The 23,518-nt window shown below is 36.4% G+C and overlaps 1 protein-coding gene across 6 annotated transcripts in view; it reads right to left on the bottom strand.

Annotated features, from left to right (window-relative positions):
* The window catches only part of ASPH (aspartate beta-hydroxylase), a 106,896-nt gene that overhangs the window by 15,663 nt on the left and 67,715 nt on the right, over nt 1-23,518 (bottom strand). For all 6 annotated transcript variants that reach the window (XM_057384311.1, XM_057384312.1, XM_057384317.1 and 3 more), the window contains 7 exons: nt 18,471-18,559; nt 16,325-16,411; nt 13,129-13,279; nt 11,989-12,125; nt 6,530-6,628; nt 5,859-5,948; nt 2,271-2,408 (listed from right to left, as the gene is read on the bottom strand). In XM_057384311.1, coding sequence (XP_057240294.1) covers nt 2,271-2,408; nt 5,859-5,948; nt 6,530-6,628; nt 11,989-12,125; nt 13,129-13,279; nt 16,325-16,411; nt 18,471-18,559 — 791 coding nt within the window. The remainder of the gene's footprint in view (nt 1-2,270; nt 2,409-5,858; nt 5,949-6,529; nt 6,629-11,988; nt 12,126-13,128; nt 13,280-16,324; nt 16,412-18,470; nt 18,560-23,518) is intronic.

The following is a 23,518-nucleotide window of genomic DNA, read 5'->3' as shown; positions in this document are numbered from 1 at the left end:
TGTATACAAGGCCACTAGCATGGACAATGTGTCTCACATCTGTATGACAACAGCTAGTTGAGCTGAATGTCCCTCATTAGTAAGTTAATAAAATACTGAAAAACAACTATTTTCTCTTTAGGCTTTCTGTGGAAAAAACAACTGCCAAAATTCACATCTCCATCTCTACACTCAAGAAACCAGATGAGCCTCTGTAACAAAATCAAGCCAGGTCTGTGCTGTAAGATGCCACTGACCACAGCTGTGCTGGTGAATGGAATGAACCAAAGAACTCTGCTTTGCTACTGCCTCAGCCACAAATAAATGCTCATTCAGCATTATTAAGCTACCAAATTATTGAATATAGCTCAATCACATTTAAGAAGCAGTAAAACACAGGGAGAGAGTCAGGCCCTCCAATGCTCTGTACAGCAGATATCCATATGGGATTATATTACTGGGATTTGGGAACATTTTCCGTATTTCCCACACAGATCTAAGAGGAATGTAATGAGATGAAGCAGTAGGAAATGACTGTTGATTGGTTTTTGCTCTGTGAGAAGGGGAAATATTTTTTTTAACTAAACCACGTACAGAAATTAGAATACTTCAGTAATTAGTAAAACTAAGGTGATCCATGATTTTTTGCCACTTCCTGAAGACTCCTACTTCTAGTCTTGCTTGCAGCATTGTTTGTTATTACAGGGGAAACATAACAATACAGATATTTGTCTTGATGTGTACAACTACATTTTGGGTTTATACTTTAAATGGGGAATGTTATCTTGAAGAACACTCTTACCACTCCCAYATTGTGATACCTGTGCAAGTAAATTACCAGTCACAATTTAATCCAGATTCAGTGACATATTGCTGATAAATCATGTACCACCAAATGACTGGAATGAAGAGGTATCATTGAGTTCCAGAGAGGCAGTTGCACTGTGGAGGTCAGGAGTGAATTTCTGTCCTTGCTGGTTTTCTGAGCAGCTCTTCTAGGAGCCACTCTAGACACTGATCCAAACCAAGACCTCCATATATGGACTGATTCATTTGAAGAAAAACCCTTCAAGGTGGAGCTCTGGCCATTTTATATAAGGAGCTGAATTCTTTCACCCTTCAGACCTGACTCATGCCAAGGGTGAATGGAGCATTACCTTCTGTGCCATAGGAATTTGGAAGGTTTACATGTAAGGAAGTGTAAAACAACACTGCACATAGCTCTAAAACAACAACTAAATAATACGTTTTTCCTTTTTGTTTGACAGAAACAGGTGAAGAAGTTCCCAGTTTCTCCATATCTTTTATGGCAAAAAGCATCCACTCCCCCACACACCTCAAGAATGAGTTCAATATGAGCACGTTTCATGTGCTAGTCTATAAAACTCACTGCTTTTTGGTGTGGCTGAGATTACACTGGAGAATCACAGGTTAATCTAAATTTATAGCCTTATTTATGTTGCCATTAAAACCATAACAAGAAGCAATCTTCCTTTTTAAACTTCTTTTTCAAATAAAATCACCCTTCCATAGTGTTTTTTTTTTTTTAACATGCTATGTAACAAAGTATAAAGAAAAAAAAAAACACTCTAAAGGAATTTGTTCCTTACAAATATATATTTTTGGGTTTAAATTATTTATCCATAATGGTTTCTCTAAACCACACATCAGTAATTGAAATATACAGGAAAAAAAGGGTCTCCCTAATTTTTGATTTTTTTAGGAATTATTATTAGAATTATAATAAATGAATCAGAATAATGCAATTTTTGAAAGAAAAGCTATTGTTATGAACAATAACCYCACTACTTGCCTTGCATTAAATAAATAAAAAAACCTTTTGAAGAATGTAAATTTTGTGTTATTATCTTTTGCTAAAACCATCACTGGAAATCTCTTTTCTTATGTTTCTCTTATGCAATTAAAAGCTTCCAAAATCACTAAATATTACACAAGAGCTGAAAAGCACAGCCATTTCTGTCTTATTACAAATTCACAGCGGGTGTTCCAGACATTACCAAAGTTTGCTGTCATTTTCCACTTGAGATGCTACATTTGTCTACTATGCAARTTTTGTATTTAGTAATAATTTCAGCCATCCTGTACCCATTCTCAAATCTGAAAATGTATGAGATTATTTTATTGTACCTTGCTTAAGTCTTGTGCCCAGTCTGATAGTGCTGTCTGGAATTCATCAGTAGATCTGACCTTATTGATCAGYATTTTCTCTGCTTAATAACTTAGATTATAGTTGTAATTTTAATAAAAATGAAAGTACAGGGAAGCCTTACCTTCACCAGTTCTGTGTATCCAGTTTCCCTTGCTGTCCACCAAGGCTGAGCTTTCAGTCCCTTGACATTGTAGAGGGAGCGCTGCCAAACTGATGCAAAGTGACCTCTTTGGTATCCAAGTTCATACCACTTGTATGCCTAAAACATTGCAGTTGTTAATGACCAAATTCATATCAGCCAAGCTCCTACAGGAAAAAAGTAATATCTTCTGGCAAGATAACAGATTGTCTCTTTGGCTGGAGTTATTCTTTTAATAAAGGGAAGGAAAAAGGAAACACAAACAAACAAAAAAAAACAAATAATAAAATCAGTTGGTCAAATGAGTCCAATCCAACACTAACAAAATAGGATAATCTTCTCACAACCATYCACATCAAATATGGACCAGTAACTCATGCCCTGCCCTTGGGTTTGGATGATCCAATTGTTTCTCATCTTGGTCAACCTCATTTTCTCTGTTTCAATCCTCTACCTACAAATTAAAGAYGATTTAATTGGCACATCTTCTGCTGCCAATGCAGATGCTGTGATGATGAAAACACCAATGACTTTGTGGATCTAAACTGTTAATTATTTAATACTTATATGCACTTGAGTTTCTACAAATATTTGTTGCCACACCAAAACTGACCACATGGTAGAAACCTATCGAAGTTAATATTAGATCTTGGCATATATTTACTCTCCCTTTACACAACTTGTTTTACCCCTGTATGGCAGAAAAGCAAAGTTTTGCAAAGAAAGTAAATGAGATGCTCGGAAAGAAAAGATGCAGCATTTGTAGCGACAAACCATGTGCTGAGAAAAGCTATACAGAGCTGGCTCCTTCCTGTCCAGCATTGCTGCTACAGCTGCTATATTTCAGACAACACAAAAAAAAATACCCAAACAAACAAACTCCCAAAATACCAGAAACTAAAAAAAGGCAGGAAAAACAAGTAGGGAAATACGGGAATAAAAATTTCAGAGCAGAGAGACTGAAGCAAGAAGCAATCCTTGCCTTGAACAGAAACTGGACAAAGTCCTCTTCAATAGTCTGTAAATTTTCCTCAAGTTTTAAAAAAATGTTCTACTTTGATCTTTATAACTCTCCTGAAGCATGGAGCAAAGTCTGCAATACTATGCTGCCTTAAGGTATTTATTTGAAGTACAGAAAAGCAGTGTGGATGAACAGAATAACAGCAGATCATATATAAACTGTCATCTTTGTTCCCATAGAGAAGCTCAGTAAACTTGGGCATGGGTGAAAAAAAATTGTGTATTCCCTTTGGGTAATACACAATATATCTTCAGATCTTGCTGTTATTTTGGTTAAATCTCTGAAATGGAAGCATCATGACYTATACCATTTGTTCCCCAAAATTGTAAGAGCAGTGAGATATCAACAGCTTSTCCATGCTGACTGCCTGCCTTCATTTGCAATGTCTGGAGTCAACCCAAATAATAAGGGGAATTATTTACTTGTTTCAGCCATTGAGTGATGAGTATGAATGTTGCTGCTCTTTAAGACACAGCATCTATAATCACGATGAATAATCCTTATTTAATTAATTAAATAACTAGTTTAAAAAATTAATTACTTTATCTTTATTTATTAGAAGAATTGTGCAATGAAAGTTCCCTTTACCAGGATGGGGGAGGATCAGGCTGCCTCACTCATCCTTCMCATTCTCCAGAGTCTGTAAGAAACATTTCTTTCCTCATGCAGGTCCTGGCAGTGGAGCATGGCATTATTCAGGAGAGCTACAACAGTGCTGCTCCCTTATCCAGGACCGAAGTTGTTTGAGAAGCACTCAACAAACTCAACTCAGTTTATTTTGTGTGGAGAACACTTTGCTCTGTAATAACTTCCATGGTTTTAATTTATCTTTTCTTATGCCAATTTGGCATTTGATCAAATTACAGTGGGAAAGGGCATAGCCAATATTGTTTCCCTAACATTTCCCAAGGCCACATTCATAACTCCTAATTTAGCTCTAATAGATTAATATCTCACTTCAACAAACCTTCAGTGATAGCAATTTCATATGTAACTTAAATATTGATCTGTTTCCTTGATTAAATCTTGAAATTCAGCAAGTCTAGCAAGGTCAATGAGAAAAATTTAGCTGAACAATGGACTTTCCACTGATAAATTTAGAAGTGTCCTCTATCCCAAGAAGATAATTTGTCATTAATTAAACTTTTTCTACAGCAGATTCAGCCATTAACTCCATAAACATTAACACATAATTATCCTGACCTTAGAGATGATGTATTTTAATTACATCTGCATGGTATCTTTAGTCAAACATTGCATTGGGATGTTCTAGGCTCAAAAATTCAACCCTGGAAATGTACAGGGATTTGAGAGGAGACAGAGCTAGATAGASTATGAAAGCAGACTCTCTATGTGTCTGTGTTTCTAAGCAAAATGAAGTAAACTAATTCTCACAAATGAACAATCAAAAAAAAAAAATCTCACTGGAAGAGTATTGCAGAGAAAGCAATCTAACTTAAAATGCAGATATTACATTTCAGGGTTCTAGATCTACCACATGTATAAAGTATCATAATAAAAGTTCCATGAATTACCAAGAAAAAAGCTAACCTGATGAATTAGGCTTGAGGAAGACCACGTACAGAGGCTGCATCACAGCCCATTTATCTACAGTTCATACTGGGAATCACTTACTGATGGGGCCATGGTATTCAAGAGGTCAGCATTGTTTACAGTGTTCTAGATACTGATATTGCAGATATTACTAGATAAGTAATTAAAAAGCAGTGATTTCCACGGCTATTTCTACTAAGCTTTTTGATGCTTATTTTTTTCCTATTTCCCACCTAGGGATCAGAATGGGTTTTTTTGCTGTTGTTCCAAATTCATGCCCATATTAAAGTTCATTACTAATTCAAATCTTMAAAAAAGGCCCTTTGCTCCCCTACCATGAGAGCACTGCTAATTCACATATTTAAATYTGGCTTTTAAGTATCATTTGGTTTCAAATAAACTAAGTAGAAACTCTTAATGGCTTCCAGTGTCATGTGTTGGTTTTTGTTGGGCACTCAACAGATACATTGTACAAATTTCTGTTTTCCTGATCAATTGACTAATTTAGTTACCGAAAAAAATTCATAACTCAGCCCATACATTCAGTCCTCTCATGGTCCTCATTTATCACATACTCATTGGAAAAAAGGGAAGATTTACACAACACTGCTATCCAAGAACTTCTATACATAAATATACATGCAACTGATTTTTTAAACTCTCATTAAAATCTGAGTTGTTAGTGATATAAGCAGAATTCTTAAGATTCTAGACACATCTTAAATTCTTGCAAATTTTTAGTCCCTTGTTTCAACCTGCCCAATGCCAGCTTCAAAAGTTGAAGTTAAATTTAAAGCAAGGGATGCTAAAAGATTGTATTGTTATGCCAAWGACAGATGTTTTGCTGTTGATCATCTTGACTTCACACATATGCTGGATTGTTGTTTCAATAGGACTATTTATGTTTTCATTAAACCCATCATTAAATGCTTTTTCTGGATTCTGMCATCCCTCAGAGACTTAAATTTTAAAGCCAGAACGTGTTAAACATGTACCTCTTTGTCTCCCATTCTCTGTAAGGCATCACCCAGATGAAAATAAAAACGTCCATCATCTGTGCCAGGGTCACCAGACTCTAGTCCTTCCTAARAATTAAATAAATATGTAAAAATGAAAGGTATAAGAGAAACTTCAATAGGACTCCTGAAAGAGTTCATCTGATTGCTGTTAATGGGTTGTTAACTCTATGAAAGAGACAGGCTATGAAATCAGGTAGAAAATGTTATCCCCCCAGTAACCTGGAATTTAAGAGACTGCATATTCAGAAATGCCTCTGACCCTATAAACATATACACAGGTACTTCTTGAAACTGGATCAAGGTTTTATTTTGGAGTATTTCTTCCCAAACACACAGAAGTRTACGTAAGCCTTCTCTGGATCTTTTAAGAAGCTTAGGTTTGCAGCATACTACCAACCTCAAAAAAATTTGAGGTTCGCAGCCCCAGACTTTGTATTAACCATTAAGAAAACAAAGATTTKATGTTTAAGAATTTACGAGTTTCAGTGTACAAATGTGTTCCAGTTCATAAGCAGTGACATAGTAATGTAACTCCAACAAATAGCTTAAGCAGTGATTTGTAATTAGTACACTTCTAGTCTGACACATTTTATACGTTACAGTTCTACTTTTTGCTGATAAAACATTTGCTGTGGGTAGGAAAGTACCTGTAGATAGGGTATGCTCTCTGCTATCTTGTTTTCTGCCTTCAGGATGAAGCCATAATGCACTTTGGCAAAACCATCATTTGGAGCCAGACTTAGAACCTGTTTGAGAGCAAATGAATTAAATACACCTGTATGCATCTGTGCAAATGAACAAACCTGTGTACACGCTACTATTTAGTAAAGCAATGGTATTTTCTTCCATTACTGACTTTCAGGTAAACCCTTGGCTTGTCTGTGCTTTTCCWCATTCACTTTTGCTCTTTCTCCAGACAAGCCAATCTTTGAAGTCTCAGAAGAAAAAATATTTCAACAGAAATTGCTTTATTTTTCAGTTGCCCACCCTTTTCTGCACTTCTTGAGGTGCAACATGCTACATTACAGAATTAAACCCACCATTAAGACCTACTTGTTCCAGGTTTGACTAATCTGAAGGAAAGCAGCAACTCTTAAAAAACTCTACAGCAGAAACATACCTGAAATAGTTTAAAATTAGATAGGTTTCAACCAGTGGCAAACCAGTTTTTTTTTTTGCAAGAGAAAATACATGAAGCATAATGACTACAATCTGGGAAGAAGCTATACAGTAATGCCAGCATGGTGTGACAGGGATGGGCAAACCCTGGAAYACCAAGGGCACTCTCAGCACARTGGTAAACTGGAGCACTCTCTGGARCAGTGTGCACTTTTCTGGCCATGAGAAAGAAGGCAATAAAAAGTCTAATGCAATAGTGATTCAAAGTGCTTTCACATTAAAAGGTGATGGATAAATTATTCTTGCATAGTTGTGTGCTGCACTCTTTGACAAGACTGAGCATGCTAAATTCAGCTAAAAGATTTTGTACCCTCAGCAAGATTCAGGTAATATYCAAGTTACAAAGTGGTTTAATTTTGTGGGAAGGGAAACTCATGAGCAAATGTCCAGAGATGGATATTTCACGGAGTCTGTGGAAAAGAAAGATCTGTGAGTACAGGGACGGCTGTAGGAAAGGATCAATTTATGGGGCACTGCTTCAGGGCAGGAGGTGTGAAAGAAGCTGGCCAACCTGAATTCTCAAACATGCACCCCCAACACCAGTCAGATAATTTAAGTGCATTTGGTCTGTCTCAGCCAAGGGGAAAATTAGAGAGAATGTCTTGATCTACTTTTCAGCTCTGAACTTCTATAATGCAGATATTCAATATAATTCGTAGCTCTATGCAACATCAATTACATGGCCAAGTTAATCTGTTTTCACACCTCTTATCTACTTAAAATAAGGGTGGACAGTTTTATCAGGMTAGACCTCAGCCTGTGAGGATCATCAAGGAGCCTGGCAATCAGTGGAATTACAGAGGCTGATACCTACTGAATGTCTAGACAGCTGCTAAATACAMAACAACAGACAGATGAGCAATTTCACTTGCCTAAATCCATTTCTGAAGCTACTAAACTCATGCCATGGATAAAATGCCAGCATACATTATAGTTATTTCCCTCTGCCTTTTCCAGTCACTGTCTAACATCATTTTTCAATCAAAATAATTGCAAGCAAAATCATAAGTTCTCTGGACCAGTTCCTCTCTCGTCTCAAATCTCATGCACACCATCTACATCCAAGCAAAACCAAGAATCACACAACGAGGGTATAAAATGTTGTGATTTAAAAATGGCAGCATTTCACTTCTTTCACAGAAAAGAGTTGTTATTAAGGAACAAACAATTTGAGAATCTAYCTGAAGTCCACAGTATGAGACATTATTAGGAAAAAGTACCACAGTAAGGATGAGTTTGATCCCTAGTATAAGAATCACTACCAGCTTCTGCATCTCATGCCTTTGACTACAGCATCCTGTGTATAATTATTATGATCCAAGAATCTGTACCTGCAGGGTGAAATGAAATGACTGACAGAAATATTTATTAGCCACATAATTTTGTTACAGTTTCTTTAACTATAGGATAAAGCTATCTGATTAATTAAGACAGAATAGAATTTTCTGTATTACGGTTCATTTAAACTATGCCGAGTTGCATTAAGGAATGATCTACATTCAGAGCCCCTAAAGAGAACAGAAGAGATACAATCAGCAGAAATTACACTGGAAGTATTTAATGTAAATTGTATTACTCTGTTGCTGTTGCTGCATGCAATATTAATTATGTTTAGAAATAAGTTTTACTAAACTGCTCATAGCCCATTAAATATTAATCATGAATATAGAAATTAACCTCTGGGGCTATCAGTGGCTAATTAGCTAGGGCAGAGAACTGTGTTAATGTGGATATTCTGGTTTTGGTACCTGCCATAGCTCAATCAGAGGTGGCTTATGAGTGTCTCTACAATGCTGCATTGAACCATGCACATGTGCCTCAGCATGGAGAGTGAAAAAGTGCTATTAGCAGAGTAATCAGTCTTATAAAATTCTCTTTCTCTGTCCTTTTTTATAATTTGTAGATGTTTGAACCAAAAATAGTTCTAAATTCTACGATAACTACTTWTAAAGTTAAGTTTTCTTCAAAAATAAAAATAGCTCTGAATTCTACAAGAATTCCCTTTAGCATTATGTTTTCATGTCCCTAAGTGCAATTTTCAAAGGAAAATGATTTAACATTAGAGGCAAAACTGAAATCCTCTCCAGTTGGGCATCATTTTCCATCTGTGATTCAGCAAAAAAYCTGGCAAACACAAACTAGAAAAGTGTATTTTGGGCCAGTTATACTACACCACACTAAAACTGGAAACAAAAAACTCTCTTGGTCAGAAGTTCACTGTTTATACACTTTGCTTCAGTAACTAAAAGTAGAAACACATATTAAAGAGTTTTAAAATAAGTTGCTAAAATGTAATAAATTTGGAAAGAAAAATAATAATTGAATGGAAAATAAGTAAACTGACTATTAAACGTAAAGCAAAAGCTGAAAGTTTTCATCTACTAGGATTCCCTGGGCTTCTCTTTAATTCCCTGGTGATGATGCAAGCTAGGGTTAGTCTGGTCTGAAATGGCATGTACTGTTATCCCATGTAGGGAACAGTGCCTGTAAAGGGTACAGCTGGTTGCATGTGCTCAGTCCWTGCTTAACACAAATCAGTCACACTGAATTGAGGTTGAACTGTTAGAGCAGGAAGTAAAGGTACCTTTTGCCCACAAATCTAGCAGATTCCCAGGAAATGAGAAATTTGGAGTTTAAGTTCCTCCACGGAGAAGAGTGTTTAACTACTTGGGAATTTTCCTGAGTAGCATAAACAAGTACCACACACACAGGAAGTTAGACAACCATGGATAAGACCAGAGGGAAATCAACAAAAAGTTGAGCTCTTAAGTTGAATAAGGGATGCACTATCTTGTGCATTTGTCCTGAGCTCTAAGATCCCCATGCTTTCTGCATTAAAGAACACTTGAATAAAATGTAAGAAAATCCTTACAGTGGGAAACAGAACCAGGATTCATAAATACTGGAGGTATCTACTTTGCAGCACTGAGTTCATGCTCTTGTTTGTGCTCTCTTAACGTTTTCTGATCAAAAGATTACACAAGTGAGTAGGACTCAGTCACACTTCAGAAGTTTCCCAGTTGTTTCAAAAATCATGGGAAGAGCAAGACATCTCCTTGAGGCCCTCCGGGCCACAATTCAGTCTGCCCCTTTCTCTACCATGCAGAGAACCTGAGCACCTATGGTAGGAGCTCAAAATCACACAYCAAGCACTTTCTAAATGTCCACTGYAAYAGCTGAGCAAAGCAGTTCAGAGCAGGCCATGGAGCCCCTAAGCAATCTACCAAAAATCGTGCAGGAAGCCTTCAGCAGAACCAGAACCAAAGCAGGTACACACAGGATTCTGCCTGTTTCTTTGGCTATGTATATTTACTTAAAATCCTTAGTGTAAATTTATCCTGAATAACAACAAAAAAAATTACATTACTGCGTTGGAATTCAGCCTGAGAAATACTTAAAATATGGACAATCCCACCATGATTWAAAAAAAAAAATCCAGGTTCTTTAAAAAAAAATTACTTGTCTTCCTTTTACAATGACAGAGCATACACTATTTCAGCAATAGTGAACTGCAAAATAGAGTAATTACTGCATAAAGTCTACAGAAGAATGGAAAACAATACATTAAAAGCACACCAATTCTTATTTTTGCATATCTGTTCTTAATCAGAGCCCTACATATTTATTCTGAAGTATACAAAACTCAGTATCAAAGTAATTATATAGCAAATTCATGACCTTCTGCTACATATAAAAATCCCTGTGATCATTGATAAATTCTAACTATGTTGTTTGCAGCAACTGAATAATTGCAAAGGAAAATCTTGCCCAAAAGGAGAATGTTTTTGTTTTCTCGAGTTCCTTGCAGCTTGAATAGCAGGTTTGTTAAATAAATTCTATCTTTAAAAGCCGATGCTTCCAATCCTCTGAGAAATTTTGATAGCGAGCCAAAAATTGTCGAACAGAAATGTTTCATGGAGGAACCKAAAAAGTAGTCAAAGCAGCAAAGCAAACATTATTGTGGCAACATCTGAGACTACCAGAGGAGCTTGTGAAAAAAACCTGAAACTCCCAGCGTTTGGCTCCTGTCTCCAACCATGTGGTCAAACATCCTCCTTCTCTCTTTGAGAAGCTCCCAGAGATGAGAATCCCTTCAGCTTCCCAGATGTGGGGGATGGAAAAGTGGGCCTTTATTTTCAGAGGTGGCACTAATCCTGCTGTTTCCTTTCCAACCTACATAACCAGCCAAGCACCGTCCCAGGCCGGTCCTAAACAGGCACCACAAGTGTGCCAACCTCAACAAGACCATTCCTGGTCAGCTCTGGCAATTTGTGCTCTACCARTGATGTCAGACTCCACATCTGTCAGACAGTTTCCAGATGTTAGCAGAGTTCCTAAATGACAGGAGCAGAGTGGCCTTTCCTGGTAGTGAAGTTTCCCCAGCCAGATAAAAATAGTGTAAGACAGAAATAAAAATCCAACTAATTGTCCRCACTACAAACATCATGAAAGAAAAACAGATTTTAAGCTGCCTATAAAACAYTGAAAAAGCTAAGGCTAAATACCTTTGTGAGTAGTGATCTACTTGATCACATGGTTAGAGATGTTGCTCCTGTAAAACAACTGGCTTACTTCTGCTTTCCTTGGCTGGAAGTTTGGTTATCTATTTTATACTATGCATTWCATATTATACATTACACACAACACATCTAGATGTGCTGTCAATGTTCCATACCTAACTACCAGAAGGTAAAATAATTCAATTATATGGAAATAATTCCCCTATCAATGAGGAAAAACTTAGCATCACAGTATCAAAAAATATTAATCAAAATTAGAAGATAACTGCACTAGAAAAAATATTGTTTCTGTAATAACCCTTCAATATCTCACATGTTTAACAATTTAAAAAGTTAAAATCAATCAATCTTTCAAATGAACATATGAATGTAAATAATATTTTTCCTTGGCTGGATTGGAAACTCACCTCTTCATATACTTTCTTAGCATTGCTGTTATCTCCTATCAAGAGGTAGCCAACACCAAGGTCATTCTTGAATGAAGTATCATCAGGAAACAGCTGAACCAATTTCTGCAGAGTGACCAGGGAACCCCTCATGCGACCTGATTTGATTGAACAAGAMTTAATTACGAGTGAAGATACGAGAAGCAGTAGCAAGGCGTTTACACAACATCTAAGGAAACACAAATCAGAGGGAAGTGCTCCACTTCAACTGATGATCAAGAAGGAGAACYTGAAAAAAACTGTGTAGACAGGAGCACATTCAGCTGCCTGGCTGTCACTGAAGGTGTAGTAGCTGTACCAGGAATTTTTCAGGGAATCACTTCAATCATGCAGTGTTATGGCAGCCTCTTGTGGTGAACCCTTCACAGTGCAGAAAYAACATTATTTAACCTTTGTCTGCTCTATCRCATAYAGACAGCAAAGCACTGGACAGAACKTAGYAAACATATAAACTTCACCTTAATAAATTAAGTTCAATTAATTTCTAGTATTAAGTAGTGGTTCTACCCTACTTACATTATGAAATTTATCAGGCTTTACGTGCTTAAAATTAAGTATGTCCCTTGACTTCCTAAATGAGGTCTTGCTAAGGAACAGCAAGATCAAAACAACTTGATATTAAAAATCCAAGCCAGAACTCTTGATTGTGCCTCATATTCTAATCAGAATTTCTCATACATTACAGAATTGATATCTAAAACTAGAATCTAAACCTAAATCTTGGGGATGTTATCCCCATGTTCAATTCCATTCTTCTCTGTGTTTACTGAACGTTTACTTATGCCACTAAGTTCCTCTTGATTTTCTTCAGCTTTAGTATAGAAAAAGAATTTCTTCTTTGTCAATTAAAATTTTTGACCACATCTCATCATAGCTTCACACAGGATCTACTGCAGCTTTTTACAGGCATTATTATCATAAATTACGGACACTAGTTCCCTAGAAGAAAATTAAATAATATAAAAATGGTTCTCATTTAAGATACTAGGAAGAAAAGTCCAACAAAAAATTCAATGGAATTGGCACTTTAAAATCCTTAGTGATCTCAGAAATCCTTGCTCACACAACTTCTGTAATTTTTATGCCCTTCTCAAAACTTACCAAGGAACTGCTGCCTGTCTGCTTCTCGCTTCARGCTCAGTTTTATCAGGTCTGAAGGGACATTCGGCAGACTAACCACCTCATCATAGGTGTTGATAGCTTGTAGAAGCATCTCATTGCTTCTCATTTTCTCAGCTAAGTCATCCTCAGACTAGAAAGAATCACAAAACCATTATTAGGACACCTAATAATCCATTAGTCTTTAATCCAACTGTTTTCTTACCAGGCAAATTATGCCTGGGTTAGGCATTGTTAGAATGGGTTGTGCTTTATGGGAAAGCACATTAGAATTACCATTAGATCTTGTTACCTAAAAATTGTTTGAAAGGAAAAGTTGCACCTAAAACATGCATTAACACAGATTTTTGATCAATATCTGTAGAATTCACAATTTTTGCTTTCAGAAACAAATGAAGCAATCTGTTTTAATAACACAGAAGAAATGCAAAACTTTGCCTATGGACGATTTGTAAACTAAGCCTCAGTCTGGAAGCAATACRCAGATCAAAACACACCAACAAATATTCTCATCTATTCTGACACAAATTTATTTACATTTAGGAATTGCCTTTTACCTTGCATATATTGATAGAATATGTACCCTACAACTGCTTCAAAACCTAAACTTGTTCATCAAATTCAGAAGCAGACCAAAGGATACATGAGCTCTCTAGAGTGAATCTAACAGAAGTTATGACTGATCTCACCTATGGTAGTGCACATTCATACTTTGCTTCCATAGCTGAAAAAGATTATGTCTCAACTGCAGAATTTTTAAAGGCTTACTTTGAATTGTTTATATAAAAGCATGCATTCTCATGTCTTCAATGCATTCTTCCCAAATATTTTTATTTTATTGGCTTATCTTCTTTCTTAAGTCAAGAGTCAGGGGAGATGCATAACAAGCATGACAGTGCAGAAGCTCTTTTTGGCCTATTTAAATTCACTGTTGCATCAAACACACCCATTAAATGAAATTTCTTCAACTTGTGCTAGATGTATATGTTATAGCAAGTTTCTAAAATCTTTTTGCACCTCTGTTCTTTAATTTTTTCCTTGAGTTGCTTGAAAACATAGTATTGGAAATACAAAACAACATGGTTACTCAGCCGAGCAGTTAATCAAGCACCTTTCAGAGATGATAACTTCAAAAACCAGTTTTAAGCAATAATTTCTTCTTTCTGAAGTACATTCACTAGGAATTTACTTTTCCTTTTTTAAAAGGAATTCCAGGACAAAGAATATTAAAGATATATAACGAAGAAGCAAAAACCATCAACAGAAAATCTGCATAACTTCACCAGTATAGATGCTATAAATCATATAAAGAAGTTAAAAACCTATCTATTGTTCTTTTAATCTCTAAAGCTGTTAATGATTTCTGTAGAGTATTATTTTATCTGGTACAAGTGTAATTCAGACATCAAATAAAGAATTGTTCATATTTYTGAAAAACACACCAATGATAAAAGTTTTTGCAGATTTTTTTTAGAAACAGTTGTCTTTTAAATCTATTAAAAGACCCAGAAAAAAAAAAAAACAATCTTTGTGTCTTATTAAAAAACAACTATACAAAACTAGGCTGTAATATTGGTTCATGTTTTACAGAAATGGTGAGTTTTTGTGGTGAATTCTTGACCTTCTTTACCTTTAACCTTCAAGGCCTTTAACCTTATCCATCTCTGCAGTTTTAGTTAGTGATGGGAAATAGCAAATTTAAATTAATTTTGTTGGTAKGAATACTGATTTAAAATAATACTGTGTTACAATTCAAATCTTAAAAATAATTAACCTATCTAAAGCCCATGGTTTTTCTATTCCTTCTAACAGCTCCAACTTGCACATACTGGATTCAATAAAATTGTTATTGGTAACATTAATATGACTGTTCAGTAAAATGACTAACACGAACCCTCAAAATGAATTCATTGTTGTTTTTATACATTCCCAGAAAGTGCATCTAATTATTACTTCAGATCTTGGTCTATATTGACCTTTTATGGTTTACTGAAGTAGCAGTGGGCGACTACAAATTGCTGTAAATGGACAAACGAAGTTGGGTCACTGAGATGGGGGTTCTGAATGAGAATAGGCTTCACAATGGGCTGCAGTGATCCACCCTTCTCCCTAAAGCCACTGAGGAGGCAGGAAGCATATTCTGTTAAATATAATGACCAGATTTGTAAAAAAATGGTAAATATTAAAATCGTAATTTAACGTAGGTAAGTCCATCACAAGTATGATCAAAGTGGTATCCTACTGTAAAGAGGCAGAGTTCAGCAGATTGTCACTCACAGAGACGACTGGAGCACTTGGTCTGCTGTGTATCAAGTACTCATGTGACAGATTTGTGATAGATTTTTGGATAATCAGGGCTTTGGTTTTAACATGACTATTATTAACCAGGTGGAAACTGGTTGTGACTCCAAGGTCCTCATCAAGTGTCTAACAGCACAATTCCTTCCTACAGTGAGGACTTCACCATGTTCATCTTGATTAACATGAGTTMAAGGAATCTTTTATTACTCCTAGTGCAGCAGGATTATCCTACTGCTTATGAAAATTCAAAGATTATTCCCTTCTGAGACATCCCAACACAGCTCAGAAGTATTATGAATGCAGAGTTTATTTTCTGATGCCTCCTGGGTCTGGGATTTTTTTGAAGGGAAACACCTGAAACATGAATCACTCCACAAGGAAAAGCTAATTAAGCCTCCTTGCCTAAGAATTTGTGTTCTTTATCCTTTAACACTCTCTCAAAAAACTCCAAATCCTCTTCTCTATTCCCACTAGAGCAAAAAGCAGCATTTATCCCAGAGTTGACTGATGTGTTGATTTACCATCTACAGCAAATAGTATGTAACAGCTAAGTTCTGCCTGCTGTTCCTGCACTGGGCCATTAGTTGGTATTTATCTCTTGCCATTTGCCTGACAGTTCTCCTGAGATCTACAGGATGTACCTTATTTTTTGTTATTTACAACACTTCCCACTGAAGTTACATGAAAGCTGCCAAAATAACTGGGGAAGGATAGCTGACTGACAGAGATACAATATGACAGATCACATTTTTTTTAACCTAGAAAACTTCCATAAATTTATAAATTAATTCTGACTGGTGTTTATAACTCTATTGGTAAAAAACAAAAACGTTTATTTTAGCTTTTTAAACATGTATCAGCTTTTTTTTTTAAGTACCTGTGCTTTCCCATATCTTGCTCGAGGACTTTGTGGATATTGGTTCACTAATGCTTCAAAGGCCCTTAGAGCTTCTTCAATTTTCCCCTGGAAAGTAGAGATATTTATCAGCAAGTCTATCTAATAAAAATGCTGAAGGATGCATGACCTAATAACATTAATTTCACAATTAAAGAACAAACACAAAACAATGCAGACTGAATCAACAGTTTTCACTCATACTTTTGTTGAGATTGCCTTCTTTATTTAAGAGAAATTGTCATTATTTATGAACCAATATAATCTACTTTCCATGGTTAAGAAGAATTTTTTTTCCTATTTTACTCACTTTCCCTTTGTTGATTGGACAAAATGCTGTGATAACAATAATCTGCCCATATATATATATATATATATATATATATATATATATATATGTAACGATTCTACTGCTAATAACAAAATCCAGACAGAATATAACAGAATACAAGCAAAGTTCTAGTCACAGATGAAAATTTTCTCTCTGCACACCTCTCACAATGAACAGTATCATAACTACAGCTTTTCTAGGGAAAATCCTGTAGATTCATCCATAGCATATGGCTGTATCTTCCAAGTTTTTTCATAACAATGTCTCCCAGGACATTTCACACAAGTCTAAATGGAACTGTGGTATTCTCATGATGGATGCTGATCTYGTGATGGATGTTGACTAGCAAGCACAGATGGAAGCTGAGCAGAACCAGCCCCACTCTTAAATWGGTGCTAAGCACTGCATGACAATGTTTGGCAACAGACCTTGCTGCCACTTCCAGCTCTTTACATCTTTGTAAATATGAGTGGGCTATCACACACAACTGCCTTGCTGTCTTCAAATAWTGCACATCTGACTTGTTCCTACATTTATCCTGATTCCTTCTTGATGTGCATGATTATCCAACTAACCAAGAGACACAGCAGGGAAWGAGTCAACACACTGGCCCTACAGGCCAATCAAAAGTTTCTATTTCACCTATTTCTGATYACCAACTGCTTGTGTAACAGGAAGCATGGAAATTCCTTTTGYTTTTGTATTCTAACATATAAAGAAGGTTTTGAGTGAGAAACAGCAGTGTGGCAGCCAAGGTTAGAGCTCTCCATGCAACAGCCCTCCAGTTCCATCACAGACCTACCAGAACTCTGGGGCTGTGTAGATGGTAAGATAAAGTCAAAACTGCACAGTGTGTCCTGAAAATTAAGAATAATCAGGACCTGCAATGACCAAATTGGTTTTTATTACACTGTACTGAAAATAGTTCATCCACCTCAAATCTAGTGTCCAACAAAGACCTGCAGATGTTCTTTATGTGCTAGGACTGTCTGTGARGCATATCAGAGTGTTTACAAGATCAATGTTCAGAAGACCTATAGTCTCTCATTTTCAACAGCCTCAGTCTTGCTTCACTATTTAATCTCAYATCTGGAAAAGGGACATCTCTGCAAAGGTCTTGTTTTTCTGAAATATTGAAATAAAAGAATAAAATTAGAAGCTATAAGGGGAAATGACTGAAGAGTTTTTTTACTGGGGGGCATTTTTTTGTTTGCTTTTCATGGTCAAGTTATTAAATTCCAGATTATCCAAACTGACTGATTGATGTCAAGGTCTTGCTATCACTGGTGAGAAGCAGGAACATCTGTTTCATCCTCTAAGCAGCTGTAGAGCAGTAGAGGCACTCCCAGGACACAGAATCTCARCAAAAACAACACCTACTTCAAAGCTCTTCACCAAACACTCCTGAGGCATCTGAACACTGACTGAGAGATCCCTGCTAACACACACAGAATAAGTTCTCTGGTAGCACTTGGTTTCAGTAGTCAGCTAGACAGGAGTGATAGGACAGAACCAACCTTGTTCCAAGTGATCCATTTAAGCAGAAATTCAATGATTAAGTTACGTATTTTCAAGGTTAACAGTGAGCAAGCACACATAAACAGATGTACACTTATGACCTAAAAAAAATTCAGATAAACTACCCAGCAGAAATTAATCTTGAAGGACAAATATTAACTGAATATTCCATAAAGTTAATTTCACAAAAAGTAATCTAAAATTCATTCTCCCTTTCCCCAAGTTTTTATTTATTTTTGTCCACTGCCTAGAGTTCTGAGTGAAACATTCAAAACTTACTTTTTTACGCAGTTTTTCTGCAGCGTCTAGTTCAGCTTTAATGGTCTTATCAAACTTGTTTAAGAGCTTTGGCTTCTTCTTCTTTTTAGCTAGAAGATTTAACAAACACACAGCTCATTACTTCTTCCGTATTTCAATTGTCTGAAGTAACACTTAGCTAGGGACTGTGCTGGCTAAGTGCATCATTTTCAAGGCAGTTTCAAATTACACTGAAAAGAAACTGCTTTCTTATTACAATCACAAACTTTTATATGAAAAAGCAAACTTCAAGTCATTTCATCACATTACAGTCAAGGATTTTTTTTTTCAAATGGTCCAACTGACAGGGAAGAGCAAAGAGAACTGTTGTTTTTCCACATTTATATGACATCATGAAACACACGATTATCAGGGCATACTAGCCATTTCTAGAAGCTGTGACTATATATTTCTACTTCTTTGCCTAGAGCAATTRCTGAGGCTGCATCTGGAGTGCTGCATGCAGTTCTGGGCTCTTCAGGACAAGAGGCACATGGAGCTCCTGGAGTGRCTCCARCRGAGGAMAAYGAAGATGATTAAGGGACTGGARCAYCTCTCTCATGAGGAAAGGCTGAGGGGGCTGGGMCTGTTCAGATTCGAGAAAAGACAACTGAGAGGSACCTCATGAATGTGCATAAATATCCTGAGGGARGGTGCCAAGAGGATTGACCCAGSCTCTTCTTGGTGGTGCCAAGCAATGGGACAAGAGGCAATGGGCAGAAAATGATGCATAGGAAGTTCCACCTGAAGATGAGGAAGAACYTCTTTATTGTGCAGTGACTGAGCATTGGAACAGATTGCCCAGMGAGGTTGTGGAACCCCAAACCTTCAGTCCACAGTGACCAATAGGTAGGGTGAGAAGTTTCTCACATAATGTCATTGGGCCTAAAAGGAACAATCCATAGCATGCAAAAGGTTTGTTGGGTTTTGTGGTTTGTTTTTGTTTTTTTCTTAAAAAAAAAAAAAAAAAAAAAAAAAAAAAAGCCAACCCAGTTTCCAAGGAACCACTGCTATTTTTAAGGCCTAGGCTGCTTAACAGCAGGTGTGGAGCTGTGTCATCAGCCCAAGGACCAGTGAGAGCAAGTGACCTTGAAGACTTTTTAGGTTCATTTTGCTCTTAGCTGCAATGTGGAACTGCCCTTTGTTGTTAGCAAGRAAACTGAGGCACGTGAGCTCCTCTGGGTAAAGTATCTGGGGAGCTTCCAACTGGGTAACACCACCAAACACTTGGTTTAACTTCAGTTCTTTAAGTGGGAAGCTGTGCACACAGACATAAACTGCAACTAAAATGTTAATTCTCAGTTCTTATGGCATGAATCAAAATCTGTATCTAAGGTTGACCAGACACACAGGAACTGTATTTCAGTGAGACAGGACAGCTATTTGTCAGCTTTCTAGCTTTCAGCATTGATGGAAAGACAAGAGTCATTTGGTCCTTCTCAAACTCAGTAAGCATGGCAAACTCTGAGGTTCCTTTGAGGCAAAGGAGAGAAGCTTTCCCAAGCACCAAGAAATTCTAACTGCCTGTGGGATACTGTCTGTGGTTCATTTGAGTTTACAAGGAGATGAGAAACAGTTCAGGGAAAAAAAAAAAGTAAATTAAAATCCTACAAGTCTGTGGCACAAAGATACAATATCTTTCCCTTCATAGCCAGCTTGGGTGATGTGTTGGAAGCACCTTTTTGCCACCCTTCATTACAGAAAAAAAGTATGATCCTCCTATTTTCAGTGCAATTATATATCAGCCCTAGACCAGCAGGAGATCAATATAAAAAGCTGGRAAGGAGCTGGTAACATAAATATTATTCATCTGCTAGGCACCAGTATAACACAGTAAACATTACATAATGAGCAATCATTTTCATCTCCCATTCTATTCCKATGTTAAAGGATTCACCAGGGAGCTTTCAGAGTAACCATCAAGCATTCCTCTATATTAACCAGATAGCCTGCTATCTCCCTGCAGGGGTATTTTAATAAATTATCCAYTGCCTCCTTCTAGTGCAATAATCTTTTAGCAGATGTGACCCAATATATTAAATTCAATGATACAAAGCAGTTAACTTATCTGTTTTCAGAGGAGAATAGATGTAATTTTTCTTCAATGAAAAATTCCACCATGTCAGTGAAGTGTGCATGATCATACAACTTTGCAGTCCAAATCAGGTTAAGCATTAAAATGGTAATAATTCTTTTATGGATCATATTACAGTCTTTCAAGAATACTWCTGAGGATTTTCAATAATACCTTGGATGTAAGAACAGGCATTCTACCTAGGGCTGCTGTCATAGGATTCCTGAAGACTCCCTTAGACAAAACAGTTTCCACTGAAAAAGCAGCAAGCCAGGGAGAAGTCCTAAAAGAAACTCTATGCTAGTTCTCATGCTGGAGAATAAACAATTAGCAGTGATGACAAGCAATCTCATATTTCACTAAGATACAGAAGAAAAAAATACAGAAGGAGAATATTTTGGAAGCAGAAACAAATTAAAATAAATGTGCAGTAAATTTTAATTAATTAATTAAAATTTAATTTATTTTAATTTAATTAATTAATTTAAAATTAATTAATAGCCTGTCATATGATACAGTGAAAGTTGATGAAATATTTCATATAACCATTTTGGCATATGAAAACTAAAATASCAGGCATATTTTGGTTTTATGTTGAAAAGCACCTAGCCATCACCAAAAGCAGTGACAGTTGTACTTCTACAAGGGACAGAGAAATTATTTTTGAATAATAATAAACACACTGCTAGATACTCTTCAGACCACAAGAAAATCACATAAAAATTAAGGAAAAGGAACCAAATTATTAAACACAAYTGAATCACTTAGTCTTGAAGAATGGTGTCAAAATATTTTTTCTTTAATTGGGGTGGAGAGGTGAGCAACAATAAGCAAGAACAGAGGGTGAAAAGCAGTATTAAAGAGTTTGACACGGGAAGGGGGGTACACACTGCTCTGTAAAACATAGCTACAGAGATGAAAGAATAAATTATTTTCTGTATTATCGTAGGATAAGGAAAAGAAGGTTTAAAATTGCTTTAACAAAAAAAATTGTCTTGAACATCTGGAACTACTACTCTGAGCAAGMACAGTAGAACAGGTTGCTGAAGGCAATTGTGGGATTCTAATTACTGAAAATTTGCAGTAACAAGATGTATGAGCATCTGCCAGGAGCAATGCACACAGCTGATAAGGCCTTCAGTGAACTTAAAGAGCCAAAGAAAGCTTTAGGGTCCCACCTAGTCATATGTTGTACAATTTCAGTAATATACTATCCTATGTCAATATGCTTTAGTGTCAACACCATAATTACACAGGTAACTTCCATTCTCTTATTTGACAACCAAAGAAATCCCCACACAAGCTCACTGTGCCAGTCATCACAGCGGCTGAGATTCCTCCTAGTCCTATGTCAGCAATAGAATATTGAAGCTCCAAAACTTTTCCCAATGCAAAATTTCACCTCAGTGCTATAATTTCAGAAAACCATAAGTGATTAAAAACACTGTCTTATGATAGAAAGTAATCTCAATTACCACTGCTCTTACTAGCTTTTTCTGTAAAACTGAAATACTAATAACATTCAAAAAATCAAGTTCTATGAATCTTCATCTGAAGCAGATCTTTTTACCATAAGCAACTGTCCAAACAGCATCAGAAAAGTAATTTTGCAATCTCTGTGTTGATTTATTCACAGAATTACATTTCTTGACACTTGACAGCTCTTAATGTAAAAAGCTGCCTTAAGATATAATAATCAAAGAATTAAAACTTCTCTAGAATTTCTAGACAAATGTCCTCAAAMGATCAAATTCCTGTAAATTCCTGTGTAACTGAGCAGAACCTGAGGCTTGAAATCAGTGTAAAACACCAAGTAGACAATTATGTTAAAGCAGTAAGTGCATCCAAACCAATTACATGGAGTAACAAGACAAAAAGAGATAACTAGTACATGGCAAAAAAATTGATTACACATGACCCTAAGTCTAAAGCAATAGAAAAAAAAAACATTGAAAAATGTCATAAATAACTAAAATACTACTTCTATAAWGGAATAAAAATAAATCCACTCTAGCATCCAGAGAAKTGGCAAGAGGGGTGTGTGTGTGTGTGTGTGTGTGAAATCTCTGCATTTCATATTTTCATCTGAAATATAACACCATCATCCAGRCTAAGGAAAACATCATTCCYCTAAAAGARAAAGCACTGATGACCTGCCTGATTAGATATCAGTACCTCAAAAGAGTTAACATCATTAGCTAGAATTAGACAAAAATATTGAATACTGTCATGATCATCTTTCACAATTAACACACTCTTGTTATGCTACAGAGATATCACTTGGCATTTTAACAGATAGCTACTTTTAAGAGGCAAAGGTATTTTCTATACTGTAAAGTCTTCAACTTCTTTTCTGAAAAGATAATTTAGAAGATAGGGTATCTTTACCACAACACATAGCATGAACTATTCTGTCCTCGCTGACATACTCTGTGCATCAAAGGATACATTGTACAGTTTTCTTCCTGAGCAAAGTAAGTAGGAGATATTATGCTGCTATTAAAAATTCCAGAACAATTAGTGTTTGTATCTAAAAATCAGTATGCACTTCCATACACTTCCCACAAATCATCTCTCGATTCCTTGCCTTGTGAAATATTGGGAGCAGATATTCCACARTTCTGTGATTTTATTCTSACSCAACAGACATGCCAGGAAGGACACCTCAAAGASAGAATGTTTGCTCGTTGATGTGCAATCATGGAGGAAATCTCAACTGCTCAGGCAGTTTTGCACCCATTCTTGCTACCCTTTTCTCCCCCTCCCTCTTTTGCCCTCAGTACTAATGATTCCTAAGCCCTCTGTCCACTTTCTCATGTTCAGAACCTAGCAAAACTGGTGGGATGGGAGAGCAGGCTTACCTCCCCTGCTGGAGCTGGTATTTTGAGCTGGTCTGCTCACTGAGAGCAAAGGCTGACAGCCTGACTGGTCTRACTGGGAATTTTGCAGGGAAGAT

The sequence above is a fragment of the Malurus melanocephalus genome, unplaced genomic scaffold (genome assembly GCF_030028575.1).
Source record: "Malurus melanocephalus ecotype Western Australia unplaced genomic scaffold, MMel_1.1 scaffold_698, whole genome shotgun sequence".
NCBI lineage: Eukaryota > Metazoa > Chordata > Aves > Passeriformes > Maluridae > Malurus > Malurus melanocephalus.
The sequence above is the reverse complement of the archived record's forward strand: the minus strand, read 5'-3'. Positions and strand labels throughout refer to the sequence as shown.